Source organism: Penicillium griseofulvum (assembly GCF_001561935.1).
Source record: "Penicillium griseofulvum strain PG3 chromosome Unknown contig_92, whole genome shotgun sequence".
Lineage (NCBI taxonomy): Eukaryota > Fungi > Ascomycota > Eurotiomycetes > Eurotiales > Aspergillaceae > Penicillium > Penicillium griseofulvum.
Genome location: NW_024467453.1, coordinates 427773 through 442300, shown reverse-complemented (window position 1 = coordinate 442300; position 14528 = coordinate 427773). Strand labels below are relative to the sequence as shown.

Here is a 14528-nt window from a genome sequence, read left to right as displayed (position 1 = left end):
ATACCTAGGTTTTACGAGCTGTTGTCTACCTTGTCTGACATACGGCAAACCCCGAACCAGACTCAGAGACCCAGAGCTACGAAGCTTTAGCTACATCAACGGCCCTGTAAGATTTCAAAGAAATTGAGCGGTGATAAGAGGCTAATCCTGGATAGTGTGCCATTTGAAGTTTTCTTAGTCTCGGCGCCGTGCAATGGATTATGCAGACCGTCACCCGTGGTGAGATGCGGGAACAATATGACATTGAAGGTTCCTGCTGTGGCTGTGTGTCAACCTTCTGCGGTTGTTGTGCTCTCATCCAAGAGGAAAAAGAAGCAGAGCTTCGGTCCAGACCCGAGCTTGGCGGCTACCAAAAACCAACTGGCATGGATATGCCCTAACTTCCCAATCTCCCCTGAGGGCCCTTCGCCATATCAGCTTATACCTTTTTGCTCATACCGTTACTGCCTGACTCTTGATTTTTTCTCTTCATCATTTACCTTGGTTTAATAACTTTGTCCATTTCCAAATGGATGTACGCATTCTTCAGCCTAAACCATGCCTGTCACACTTTCATTTTCAACATTTTCATTTGTCTTTACCATCCTTATTAGCAGAACAACCGAACTCCCATATTTCTCTGAAAGTCCATTTGATTTGTAGACATATCAAAATCCCAGAGAGACCGTATACCTGGATACCTATAACCACTCCCTATTTTAGAAAGACTATAGTAGTATATTTTAATAGACTTCCGCTTATCCCCAAAGGATCGTTATAGTTCGATCGTAGTTTTAAAGGCAAGGAAGGTACATCATTTGACCAAACACTGGAATATTTGGCGAATGTAAAGTTGCTTCAAATTGAGTATAAACGCACGTGATCAAAATGTACAGCATAAACTCCAATATATGCCAACACATGTGGTGCCTTGGAATCCGCCAAAGCCCAAATCCTTCAAACTCCATCCCAACGCAAATCGCAAAGCAGAAAAGTCCATTCCTCACTTCAAGATTACCGGCATCTTGAAGTACAGATCGGATGTTCACCGGACCTTGTATGTGTCAAGTGCATGTTGAACATCATGCAGACTGTTCTTGTCGCCGTATGCGTCCATCAACTGTTGGTTTCGCGCCAGGCGTTCCTGTTCCTCCAGCATAGATTGTTCCTGCCGCGACTTGGCTGCGACGTAATAGTTATATGCGCCGAAACCTGGGGAAAGTCAATATGAAAATCCTACAACATAGGGAGAATACGTGAATATTAAACATACCGAGACCAATTGTGGCCATTAGAGGAATCAGTCTGAAATGAACAAAATCAGTTCAATGTACCAAAAAAAAGGGGGCGGCTCAACTTACACCCGCCCATTCCGAGCTTTGAAACTGGGGGTTGGAGGATTTCCGTATTTGTTCGCACCAGGAAAAGCAAACTGAGACATGATGTATATTTTGTAGAGTATTGAAGCAAGACCTTTAGATATTTAGGAAAAGAAGTCAAGAAGTTAATGAATTCAACACTTGGCGGAAGAAGCGGAATGCGGGGGAATCATGACGTGAAGGTCCGAGGATCGCTTCCGAGGATCGCTCCCGAGGTCTTATATACCTGCGTGATCATGCCACATTTCCAAGGCCTCATCATACAATTGTTAGTATGTTTCAGTTTCAAGGTTACATTGTAAAATCATATCATAATTGAATCATCGTGTCTGCATAGAAAAGATTAATCCTGTCTCAGTCTTCATATTGTCGTCTACAATTTATCTTAACTTCAAAACTTCGAATTCCCAGAAATATCATAAGGGACCTAAGACATGAGACCTGACCATACAAATGTCTTAGTTACCATTGTTCTGAGGCGCAGGGGTTGCTGGACCCTCCGGTGTAACATAAGCCTGGGATAATTGGTTAGCGTAATCCGGGGAAATTAGCCTAACACGTCACGCTTACCTTGGTCATTCCACCATCAACCACAAAGTCTGTTCCGTTCACAAAGCTGCTCTCGTCGCTAGCCAGGAAAACAACAGCATGGGCCTGCTCAATGGGTTCACCAAAACGGCCAGTGGGGAAGTGCACCTCCCGACGGAATCGCTTGGCCTGGTCATCACCCAGCCAGTCTTGCAGAAGAGGGGTGCTATACCATCGTGAGCTTTGAGAATAGAAATCTAGTCGGAAGTAGAACTTACTTCAGGGGGGCGGGGCACAGAGCGTTGAAACGGAATCCCTCACGGGCATGAACGATAGCCAACTCCCGAGTCATCGCTAGAACCGCACCTTTGCTCGCAGTGTACGCAAGCTGGGGAGTGGCAGCGCCAACTAAGGCAACGACACTAGCTGTGTTGATGATACTGCCACGGGTCTTCTTGTGACGACGCAGACTGAGCACGGCATGCTTGCTGCCGAACCAGACTCCCTTGACGTTGATGTTGTGTGTGAGATCCCAGATCTTCTCGGGGGTATCGATAGCATCTGCATCGTTGGCGTGCATAATTCCGGCATTGTTGAAGATCACATCGGTGCCTCCCCAGCTATCCTGTGACTCAACCATTGCCTGTACGTCCGATTCCTTGGACACATCACATCGGATCGACTCAACTCGAGGGGCACCAGGAACTACTTCCTTCACTTTGGCCAATGCCTTGGCAAGAGCGGGCTCGGAAACATCGGCCATGAGGACATTGGCACCCTCGCGAGCGAAGAGGATACTTGTCTCAAGACCGATGCCACTATCCGGGTTCGGAGCTGGTTAGATTTTTGTGGAAGGTATCTATCAGGGATAAAACAACAGACATACCCGCCAGCACCTGTAATAATGGCATTTTTGCCTTGGAGACGTCCTCGGGGAGTAGTGGCAGCCATTATGACCTTATCTTGGAGCTTTGTTTGTCTTCTCGAGGGTCTAGGTTAGCAATGACTCAACCACACTCAACCACTAGGGTTACAGCAGTATAATATATTTATTAGAAGACTCCGTGGAGGAGGCTACTCACATAGACTGAGAATAATCGAATTAATATGAGAGTTGTCAATAACACCAATTTTGTTGCACCAAAGGTATACGCGGGGCAGGGGCCCCTGGAGGGTGGATCTTGTTAGGTAAGCGGTGACGATATTGGCCGAAAACGGTAAGGCGTCACCGATATCTCGCTGATAAGCTTCCAAGCTGCCCATCCCGAGGTCGGTCACTTGCTCGATCCTGCACTTGATTTACCTGACTTGGGGGCTGACTTGGAACGTGACTTTTATTCTTCTATTACCATTTCTCACTTTCTCTTACCCTCGCGCCGTTCAATATCTTCGACCATTATACTCCTTATCCCACCCTTTGGCCCCGATCCGTCATGTCGAACCCCGCGGACCCCGAGGTCACAGCCGAGAATGTTGCCGAGATCCTCCAGAATGACACAAAAGTGAAGGTGGCAGGTGTAGATGTGGATGGTATGCTGCGTGGAAAACTGATGAAGAAAGACAAGTTCTTATCTATTGTCACTGAGGGTTTCGGCTTCTGCTCCGTCATCTTCGGCTGGGATCAGCATGATGCGACGTATTATAAGGAGCTGGCTATCAGCAACAAGGAGAATGGATATCGCGACCTTGTCGCAGTTCCAGATTTACGCAGTTTCCGTCGCATTCCCTGGGAGAATAATGTGCCCTTTTTCCTCATCAGTTTCTTGGACCCAGACACACGGGAACCGGTATGCGCCTGCCCGCGAGGATTGATGAAGACTGCCGCCGCTAAAGCTGAAGCGGCGGGGTATCGGGCGATGGCAGGAGGTATGTCTGACCGCAGACCAGAGCGTGTGGGATTCAATAGCTGATCGGTCTGATTCTAACTTAGCGGAATATGAATTCTACCAATTTCGCACGCCGGGCAACTATGCCACCCCCGAACAAGGCGCATCCGCAACGGCCGCCTTCCTCCAGTCGAATCCAGCCGATGCCTTGCCATCGCTAACAGACGGCATGTTTGGTTATTCAATCACTCGGCCTCTCCACAACCAAGATTACTACTATGGCATTTTTGACGCCTGCGAGAAGTTCCGATGCGATATTGAAGGCTGGCATACTGAAAGTGGACCAGGAGTCTATGAAGCGGTTAGTGACTTGTGAGGTTGAACGGGTCGCATAGAGGCTAAAGATCGTGATAGGCTTTACAATTTGGCGAAGCAAAGGACATGGCTGATAAAGCGGGGTTGTTCAAGTATGATTGTTCTTTTGCCAGCCGTTCGGGTTGTTCTTGAATCATGGGCCATTGCTAACCTGGATGTTCGCATAGATACGTCGTCAAGGCATTCGGAATCAAGCACGGCATCACTCCCTGCTTCATGGCCAAACCCCGACAAGGCCTACCAGGAAACAGCGGACACATGCACATTTCGCTCGTCACGGCCGACGGAAAGAATGCCTTCAATCGCGATACCCCTGATCCCTCCCCGCTCTACCCTGATATCGCTCATCTGTCTGACTTGGGTCGGCACTTCCTGGCTGGCCTTCTCGTCGGCCTGCCAGACATCATGCCGATCCTGGCCCCGACGATCAATTCCTACAAACGTCTGGTGGAGAACTTCTGGGCGCCGGTCACAGTCTCTTGGGGACTGGAGCATCGGGCCGCGTCAATCCGTCTGATCACTCCACCGACAGCCAGTCCGAAAGCGACCCGATTCGAGGTGCGTGTTCCAGGTGCAGACACCAATGCGCACCTCGTCCTAGCGGCGATCCTGGCATTGGGATGGCGCGGAGTCGAAAAGAAGCTTGAAATCCCCGTGCCGCCTCTTGCCCGGGGCGAGGAAATGGGCGGTGCCAGTGATCAGGGTGTGCGTCTGGCCAAATCCTTGAAGGAGGCGATCGTTACATTTGCGCGACCGGAGAGTGTCGCACGGGAAGTCTTCGGGGATGCATTCGTCGAGCACTTTGCCGGAACTCGAGAACACGAGGTGCGCTTGTTTGAAGAGGCGGTAACTGATTGGTATGTAATATTATCTACTGCGATATCCATTTAGATGCTGACTTGACATTTTCACAGGGAGATGAAGCGGTACATCGAGACCGTGTAAATGCCGTGTTCCTTTTGTGTATGGGTTCTCCAATTTACAGGGAGAAGCAAGATCCAAAAGGTATCGGGGGAAGAATTGTACATAGTCGCATTGGCATAGTCGAATTGGCCTAGAAATGGGCGCGTAATGGCGCGTAAGGGCACGGCAGTAGCGTGGATACTGCCCCAGATATATACCAAATAACTTTCAACATTGAATCGGAGGTCGTCGATTCACCAGTGTTCGCATGTAATGCACAGTTAAGACATCCCGAGCAACATCACATGCGGTCACATGCCGGTGAAGACAGGGTGACGCAGAAAACCGCCGGGAATAGTCGGCTTCGGATATGACTCTTTTTAAACCCTGCGAGATATGGATGATCGGAGTGAGCCGCGGCTGATTGGAATTTCCGGGGCATGCGGAGGATATTCTACAGCCACTTTCGGGCGAAGCAGGGGTGAGTAACATGGATGAGAATTCTTCAAGGTTTTTGCATATTATATTCGCGAATTGGTCATTATCATTTTGAATACGAGACAAGCTATATAACTGTTATGACCTTCCTAAAGACGATAGTAGCCGATAAGACTCGGTGACTCGGTGTGCGGCGTAGACCGTTCTGGTTGAGCCAAACAGGAACAACTTAAAGCTCCAAAAGACGGGGAACGGGAAATATCGGCCGAGTGGAAGGAGTTTCCCGTGGAAAACTAACAAGAACATGTCTTTTTTACTATGAGAAGACAGAAAGAAAACGGTCAAATGGGAGTTCGGCTTATCATTGGGCGGGTCCAGAACAACCGCGGCAACTCTCCAAGTGGCTCTGACGTATTTGATACCCTCGGGCAGATGGCTATATAGAAATATAGTCTCTTCCTTCCTCCATTTTCTTTGAATTGTATTTGATACTTTTATACATGCACTCCTAGTCTGCATATATATATATATATAACACACATCATGTCTCACGTTGAAACACAGCTCAAGGATGTCGCTATCCTGGGCGCTATCAATAACGATACTCGCAAGATCCTAACTAAGGAAGCATGTGCCTTTTTGGCTCTGTTGCACCGTACCTTCAATCCCACTCGCAAAGCTCTTCTCCAGCGCCGCATCGATCGTCAGGCTGAGATTGATAAGGGCAACCTTCTCGACTTCCTCCCCCAGACTAAGCACATCCGTGAGAATGACGCCTGGAAGGGTGCTCCTCCCGCTCCTGGTCTCGTAGACCGCCGTGTCGAGATCACTGGTCCTACCGACCGGAAGATGGTGGTCAACGCGCTTAACTCCGATGTCTGGACTTATATGGCCGATTTCGAGGATTCAAGCGCCCCGACTTGGGACAACATGGTGAACGGCCAGGTTAATCTGTACGATGCTATCCGCCGTCAGGTCGACTTCAAGCAGGGCGAGAAGGAGTACAAGCTTCGCACTGATCGCAAACTGCCCACTCTGATTGCCCGTGCTCGTGGCTGGCACCTGGATGAGAAGCACTTCACCGTGAACGGCGAGCCCATCTCCGGTGGTCTGTTCGATTTCGGTCTGTACTTCTTCCACAATGCTAAGGAGCTCGTCGCCCGCGGTGCCGGTCCTTACTTCTACCTCCCCAAGATGGAGTCACACTTGGAGGCTCGTCTCTGGAACGACGTCTTCAACCTGTCCCAGGACTACATTGGTATGCCCCGCGGTACCATCCGTGGTACTGTCTTGATTGAGACCATCACTGCCGCATTCGAGATGGACGAGATTATCTACGAGCTCCGCGAACACAGCTCCGGTCTCAACTGCGGCCGCTGGGATTACATCTTCTCCTTCATTAAGAAGTTCCGCCAGCACCCCAACTTTGTCCTTCCCGATCGCTCCGACGTCACCATGACCGTGCCCTTCATGGATTCCTACGTGAAGCTTCTCATCAAGACCTGCCACCGTCGTGGTGTTCACGCCATGGGTGGTATGGCCGCACAGATCCCTATCAAGAACGACCCCGCCGCCAACGACAAGGCTATGGAGAGTGTTCGTGCCGACAAGCTGCGTGAAGTTCGCGCCGGCCACGACGGCACCTGGGTTGCCCACCCTGCCCTGGCATCTATTGCCTCCGACGTTTTCAACACCCACATGCCCACCCCCAACCAGCTGTTCGTCCGCCGCGAGGAAGTGAACATCACCGCCAACGATCTCCTCAACACCAACGTCCCCGGCAAGATCACCGAGGAGGGCATCCGCAAGAACCTGAACATCGGCCTCAGCTACATGGAAGGCTGGCTCCGCGGTGTCGGCTGCGTGCCTATCAACTTCCTCATGGAGGATGCCGCCACAGCCGAAGTTTCCCGCAGCCAGCTGTGGCAGTGGACCCGACACAATGTCACCACCGCCGAAGGCAAGCGTGTGGATAAGGCATTTGCGCTGCGTCTGCTGCAGGAGCAGGCTGATAGTCTGGCGGCTAAGAGTGGCAAGGGCAATAAGTACCAGCTTGCTGCTCGATACTTTGCTGGCCAGGTTACTGGTGAGGATTACGCTGATTTCTTGACCAGCTTGCTGTACAATGAGATCTCCTCTGCTGGTAGTGCTGCTAAGCTTTGAGTGCGTCTGTGACTTTTATGATGATGAATACCCTTTGTTTTTCTTTTTGCCTGTTCTACCATCTACCATCTACCATCTGGAGTTAGCATAGTACAAAATTATGTTCTTTCGATTACCCTTTTCGCAGTGTAGCATGTAGATGGATTATTTGAAATTTGAAATAGCACAAAATAGAGATTGGGAAGCATAGTTCTTTGGAAAATATGTTCACCGTAGTAATATGACTGCGAGAGAGCATTGTCATTTCACGTCCTGGAGGATCTGCCAGGTGATCACTTTCACTTGATAACTGAATAACCAAAGAATACCATATCTGCGGAAAAACTACATTATGTCTTCTATCCCTGCCATTTGCCATTGACGATACAGGTACTGTTTATACTCCTGGAGAATTCGTGGCTTAATCTGTGGAAGTTCATCCATGGATGCATAAACTCTATGCAGCCAGAGTGTAAACAAATCCAACTTCAGTTCAATGCCCCCAATGTAGTAGAAGAACGCTATGATTTGACGTATAGAGTGCAAAGGATATATATTGTACTTTAACTCCATACATCCATGGCACATACTGCAGTATCACTCCCAGCTTTTGATGAGAAATAGATCTGAAATTGATTCACTATTCTTTGTTCGACACATCATATCGGGATGCCGAAAAGCTGCAATCGTTGAGTACATAATGGCATTTGATAACTTTCATGGAACAAGGTATCGCAAATGATTTCTTCCACTTCCTTACCTCTTAGCTTAGGTTTGTTCGGAGCTCACACTACCCCAATTAACGGTAAACTGGCTGCTGGAAATGGCTACCTTGGCAGTGTATACTTTAAAGTGCTTCGGCGTATACATATCTTACGCTAATGACTTGGCGGAAACCTAGCTCCGGCTGAGGCGTTGGACAAGTTGGACAAAACCTACGCGATGCCTGAAGATCTGAAATCCGGATATGAACCCGAGACACGCTTCAATTTGGCCTACCTTCAGCTAACAGGGTGAAGTTGAGGACCTCAGTGTCTCAATCAAAGTTGTTTCGGACACTATTTCCCCCGACAGCGAAGATAAAATATATGGTGCTATAATCAAAAGAATACGAAATCAATGGTAGATATATTCAACTGCATCCTCTATATCCTTCTCAGGACCACATCTAAACAGTCATGTACAACCAAAATGCCAAACTCCAAGTTTAAAACACTTTAGATATACTCCCAAGTAACAGGGCTGGTGGTGTTGGAAGGAACGGCAAGAGCATTGAAGCCGAGGCAGTCACCAACCTTGCCGGAGGGAACAGTAGCGTTCTGCAGAGCAGCATAGACCTGCCACTTAGGGGCGGAAGCAACACCCCGACGGGAGCGGTGGGCAACGGTAGTGTTGGTAGTCGGGCAAGCCATGAAGCCAGATGCACCTTGGCCCTTGAAGGTCCAGTGGCCGAAAGAGCTACCAGGAGTGTAGATGAAGGGACCGTCGGAGGAGCCAGCGGGCTCGTAGGCGGAGTGGGGCGAGGTGAAGCGCAGTGCACCCTTGTCATCGACGTAGATGGCCTGGCCACCGGGAACCACGACGTCCTGAATATAAAGTTAATAAATGGGAACGTGGAAATGATACATGGGCTACTGACCAAGAAGTGGCTGTTGGCAATCACGGTCTGGTTGGTGTTGGGAACTTCGGGGACGGGGGAGTAGGTGTGGGCGTGTCCACCGAGCCAGAAGTAGGTTCCTGCGGCATTGAGGGGCAGCAGGTGGACAGGAGAACCGGAGCGAGCAGACATAACGCTGAAGGCAGCGTCGGAGCCCTTGGACTCCTTTGAGCCGGGGATAGCAGCCACAAGAGGGGCGAGAGCGAGGATGGCGGAGAACTTCATTTTGGGAAAGAATGGATGTAATTTCTATTGAGAGCGAGAGATAGAGAACTAGGGAAAGATTCAAGGATCGATCAGGGTCATATATAAGGCGGACACAGAAAGGGACGTGCTTGGGAAGCTATAAGCGGATTCAACGGCCCCGTTGGAGAAATCCTGTGATCGACATTAAAATCTGGCGCAGCTGAAACGAAGGAACCAGAAATAGAGCAGAAATGTCTGATCTACACTATGAACCCATGCGGGAGATAGGGAGAATGGAGGATATGGAGCCACGAGGCCTAAAATGGAAAGAAAACCGAGTTAGATAGCGATAATAACTCACCTACTCCGTATAATGCAATATAATGTCTCTACGCCGTGCCGAGTACCCACGGTAAATTTGGTCAATTGAGGGTTTCGTATTCAAAAACATGGCAGGATCCAGTTGGGGAATCTCCACTAAATATCGGAATAAATGGATCACACTGTTTCGGCTGTTTATGCCGTTATGTTCCTCTTTATTGTGTCGATTGTTAAGATATAATTAGCAGATGGCAGCCTAATTGATCTAACACACACATGGCAAGACTCTGAAGATCCTAATAGAAGAGGCCGAGGAGCTAGTTCAGGGAAGTCATGAAAGTGAGAAAAGATCGACAGGGCTCGGAAGTCCGACAGATTTTGGTAAGGAATAAACAAGAAGAAAATAGCAACCTCTTAACTGCGGCATATGGGGATCCACGATATCCACAGTGTCTCGGTACACATCGTGCTTGACATCATTGGCTTGTGCCGTTGGCGTGATTTGGTGCATATTGTCAGTTGTTTTGTTGTGGGAAGTTCTCGAATGGTCTCAAGTTAATATAGATGATATCAATCGTATAATTGTAACAGTTAATATAACGCCACCAACTTTAATTATGCTTATACATCGATGTACAAGTATTCTGGCGAGGACGTGTATAGTTCAACATTAGACGGAATTGGCACGGTCGTCATTCCTCGAATGCGGCTATCAGAATAAGTAAATCAGCAAAGTACAGAGTACAGAAGAAGACGACATGTTGCATGAATTTCACACTTTGATGTTGACATAAAGGGGCATTTGCTGGATATGATGTCAGGTGACCCGCCATTATCTCCGTGACGCGTTGGAGATATGACAAGAATCAACAGATTCAATCTACTTCTTACCAAACTTGTCTTTATTCATTTTCAGATTGTCTGCAAAATCATGGACATCGAAGATTAAATGGCTCCCCCACGTGCCAAGGCCGGAGCCTCGCGCTCGGTCAGATCCTCCAACCCTCCTACGCGTCGCGGCTATACGTCACTACAGAATCCACCGGTCGAACATTCAACGTCAGAGAGCAGTTGGAGACACAATGATGCCTTGGACACCCCTTCGAGTGGAAATGAATCCTCTGAGCAGGCCTACATTAAACTTCGACCTTTGAGACATGACAGAGCCCCAGATGCACAGCCCTCGAGCTCGAAAACAAATGACCAGAGCTCCGTTCCCATCGATGTCCCCCACGACGAGCGTGACGTTTCTAAACGCATAAAAGAGCTTCTCGACGCCGAACGAGCCGCGTTGTCACATTCATTCGCTACCGATTTGGAGGAAGGACATTCGGACAGAGACTCTCTGGTTCTCAGTGATCGATACAGTGATGACTATGGCATTCCACCTGACAAGGGCTTGCTGTTGAAAGGCAGAAAGAGCGAAGATGAGGAGAAAGGCTTTGACTGGAGGGCAATGTTCCGTCTGCATTCTTGGTGGAATGTGGCTGGCATGTTGACAATCGCCATACTGGTAGTATGGTTTTCGATCAGGGGTCTACCCTGGTCATCTTCCGGAGCTACCGCAGGTGAATTTGTATGTCTCCCTTGCTTTTCGATTGGTCATTTGAATATCTAGAAGCCAATCCCTAATATTCACAGCAAACGGTCCCCTGGTACCCTACTCCCCTCGGTGGAACAAGCGAACAATGGAAGGAAAGTTATGTCAAGGCTCAAGAGATCGTCAGAGAGATGACCCTCGCCGAAAAGGTGAACATCACCACTGGAACAGGTTGGCAAATGGGACTCTGTGTTGGCAATACGGGTATGCCGTTGCTATCTTCTCGATCCTATGGCTATGTATACGCTGACACGAACTGTGTTCTCTAGCACCTGCGGAACTCGTCAAATTTCCTTCCCTTTGCCTACAAGATGGCCCGCTTGGGCTTAGATTCGCACAGAACATTACAGCCTTTCCCGCAGGGATCACCACGGGCACGACATGGAACCGCGAGCTTATGCAAATGCGGGGATTTGCTATAGGCAATGAAGCGCGGCTGAAAGGCGTGAACATCATCCTCGGTCCATCTATGGGACCACTCGGTATGGTGCCTGCCGGTGGTCGTAATTGGGAAGCATTTGGTTCAGATCCAGTTTTGCAAGGCGTGGCTGCGGCAGAGACTATTCGCGGTATCCAGCAGAACGGGGTCATGGCCACAGCCAAACACTTTATTGGAAATGAACAGGAACACTTCCGGCAGACATCAGAATGGGGTACCCCAACTGCACTGTCGTCGAATATTGGTGATCGCGCATTGCACGAGGTCTTTGCCTGGCCCTTCGCTGAGAGTGTACGTGCCGACGTAGCTAGCGTCATGTGCTCCTACCAAATGGTCAACAACACCTATGCTTGCGAGAATAGTAAGATTATCAATGGAATTTTGAAAGACGAGCTCGGGTTCCAAGGGTTCGTGCAGTCAGACTGGCTGGCCCAGCGTTCAGGCGTTCACAGCGCCATTGCGGGCCTGGATATGAGCATGCCCGGTGATGGCATGAAGTGGGCCGACGGTGTCCCACTCTGGGGGAGTGAATTGACCCGGGCAGCATTGAACACATCTGTTCCTATGGAGCGCCTGAATGATATGGTCACCCGCATCGTGGCCGCCTGGTACCATTTCGGACAGGACTCATGGGAAATCCCTGCACCTGAGGGCGACGGCGGACCCAACTTCTCGTCCTGGACGAAGGAGCGAATTGGACGTTTACACGAGGGCTCACCGGATAATGATGCAACCGGTGTGGTCAACAAATTTGTCGACGCACAAGGAACAGGCGAGCACGCTCATTCTATTGTTGCTCGCCAGATCGCTGCAGAAGGCACCGTGCTTCTGAAAAATATGAACGATACCCTTCCACTCTCGCGGGAGATGTCCACAACGAATGGCAAATACACGGTTGGTGTATATGGCGAAGACGCTGGCCCCGGCCGAGGACCAAACGTTTGTGCTGATCGAGGATGTAATCAAGGAACCTTGGCATCTGGCTGGGGTAGTGGAGCGGTAGACTTTCCATACTTGGTCAGTCCATGGGAAGCACTGCAGCATGCATGGCCAAAAGACTTGGTCGATGTTAAAGCTTACTTGACGAACAATGTCGCGCCCCAAGACCTCACCGAGCAGGATCTCTGTTTGGTCTTTGTGAACGCAGATGGCGGCGAGGGTTTTATTCGCAGTGATGGCATTGATGCAGACCGGAGTGACCTGTTTCTACAAAAGAACGGCACTGCATTAGTGGAGGGTGTATCGACGCACTGCGGCGGCGGTCAAGGTAAAACTGTTGTCATTGTACACTCCATTGGCCCCGTTGTGATGGAGTCTTGGATTGACCTTCCTGGTGTACACGCTGTACTGTATGCCAACCTCCCAGGGCAAGAAAGCGGGAATGCATTGGTGGATGTTCTATTTGGAGATGTCGACGCCAGCGGACGACTACCATACACGATTGGACGAAGCCTAGAAGGCTATGGTCCAGGGGCACAAGTCCTGTATGAGCATTCGGACCCATCCGTTCCACAGGTCGACCTCGGCCAGGGCCTATATATTGATTACCGTTATTTCGACAAGTTCAACATCACTCCCCGGTTCGAGTTTGGCTTCGGTCTTTCATACACAACCTTCGACTACACTGCTCTTAGCATTGAAAAACTGCAGAAGAAATCTCAATGGCCCTCAAAACGGCCTACAAATGCAGTTGAACCCCCCACATACGACAACCAACAGAGCAACCCCACCAGCAATCTATTCCCTCCGGGTTTCCGTGCACTCCGCAAATACATCTATCCCTACCTCGCAACTCTGGAAGGAACAGAACCTGGTCCATATTCATACCCGGAAGGATATGACAAACCCCAAAACCCATCAGCTGCAGGTGGCGGACCAGGCGGGAATCCATCCCTCTACGAGCCCATCCTCGAGCTCACCGTCGAAGTGACAAATACCGGCACACGCACAGGCCAGGATGTGATCCAGGTGTACGTTTCCTTCCCTGATAATGTTGCCGAGCACCGTGGAATGGGCTGGTCCCGTGAGTCAATTGAGTTCCCGGAACGTGTCCTGCGGAATTTTTCCAAAGTCCTCCTGCAGCCAGGTGAGACTAAAAATGTTAAGATGAAGTTGACTCGAAAGGACCTCAGCTATTGGAGTGTTCGCGCACAGAACTGGGTGTTGCCTATAGAAGGCAAATTCCGTATTTGGGCAGGGCGGAGTTCTAGGAATTTACCTCTTGTGGTCGAGTTTTAATCCTTTGGATTGGAATACTACATATATGACTTCTATCTTGACCCTGACTGTTATTCCTTACAGTAATTAATACCTCTACTAATGCTTATATCTTGGGTATACGAGTAGTCAAAGGTTTTACTTGGAAAAAAAGTCCATCTCACGAAGACTTTTTCCGCCTTGTTTTGCCGTCGACCTATAAAACTAACAAGATATCTAAAGAAAACATTGAATGATATCTGAAAAGACCATTGAAAAGACCGTTGAAAAGACATCACAAGGCCGCTTGTACGACTATTCTTGTAGGTGGCAAATGGGTAAGTAACCTAAAGAGCTCAACAGATAAGCTCTATAGAAGTCCGATTTAGGTTTTGCTATCTTGGAACCAGCAGACCCTTCTCTTACTTCATCTCTTACTTCCTTTTCCTTTCTTGTATCTTCACTTGATTCTTTGTTTGACTCTCTTTAGATCTTTCTTGATTGGAACTTATCCCATTTTCTATCCCCCCTATGCTGTCTTGTACTCAGTGTCCTCTTA

The 14528-nt window shown here is 49.2% G+C and overlaps 5 protein-coding genes across 5 annotated transcripts; 3 read left to right on the top strand and 2 right to left on the bottom strand.

The window, feature by feature from the left end:
- Positions 1-1024: 1024 nt before the first annotated feature.
- Positions 1025-2837, bottom strand: PGRI_069660 (putative short-chain dehydrogenase/reductase family protein; the record flags this gene model as incomplete). Its single annotated transcript, XM_040794680.1, has 7 exons — positions 1025-1191; positions 1253-1284; positions 1341-1452; positions 1825-1873; positions 1929-2112; positions 2165-2704; positions 2773-2837. 7 exons carry the CDS (start codon positions 2835-2837, stop codon positions 1025-1027), a joined length of 1149 nt encoding a protein of 382 aa, XP_040649011.1.
- A 482-nt stretch (positions 2838-3319) lies between these two features.
- PGRI_069650 (glutamine synthetase family protein) lies at positions 3320-5032 on the top strand (the record flags this gene model as incomplete). The annotated part of the gene is made up of 5 exons (XM_040794679.1): positions 3320-3752; positions 3817-4073; positions 4127-4179; positions 4255-4944; positions 5002-5032. 5 exons carry the CDS (start codon positions 3320-3322, stop codon positions 5030-5032), a joined length of 1464 nt encoding a protein of 487 aa, XP_040649010.1.
- A 939-nt stretch (positions 5033-5971) lies between these two features.
- Positions 5972-7591, top strand: PGRI_069640 (malate synthase; the record flags this gene model as incomplete). Its single annotated transcript, XM_040794678.1, has 1 exon — positions 5972-7591. The coding sequence occupies one exon, from the start codon at positions 5972-5974 to the stop codon at positions 7589-7591; it is 1620 nt and encodes a 539-aa protein (XP_040649009.1).
- Positions 7592-8787: 1196 nt separating this feature from the next.
- PGRI_069630 (putative IgE-binding protein) lies at positions 8788-9452 on the bottom strand (the record flags this gene model as incomplete). Its single annotated transcript, XM_040794677.1, has 2 exons — positions 8788-9156; positions 9210-9452. The coding sequence occupies 2 exons, from the start codon at positions 9450-9452 to the stop codon at positions 8788-8790; spliced, it is 612 nt and encodes a 203-aa protein (XP_040649008.1).
- Positions 9453-10683: 1231 nt separating this feature from the next.
- On the top strand, positions 10684-14011 carry PGRI_069620 (beta-glucosidase; the record flags this gene model as incomplete). Its single annotated transcript, XM_040794676.1, has 3 exons — positions 10684-11310; positions 11376-11538; positions 11604-14011. 3 exons carry the CDS (start codon positions 10684-10686, stop codon positions 14009-14011), a joined length of 3198 nt encoding a protein of 1065 aa, XP_040649007.1.
- Between the last annotated feature and the right edge of the window lie 517 nt (positions 14012-14528).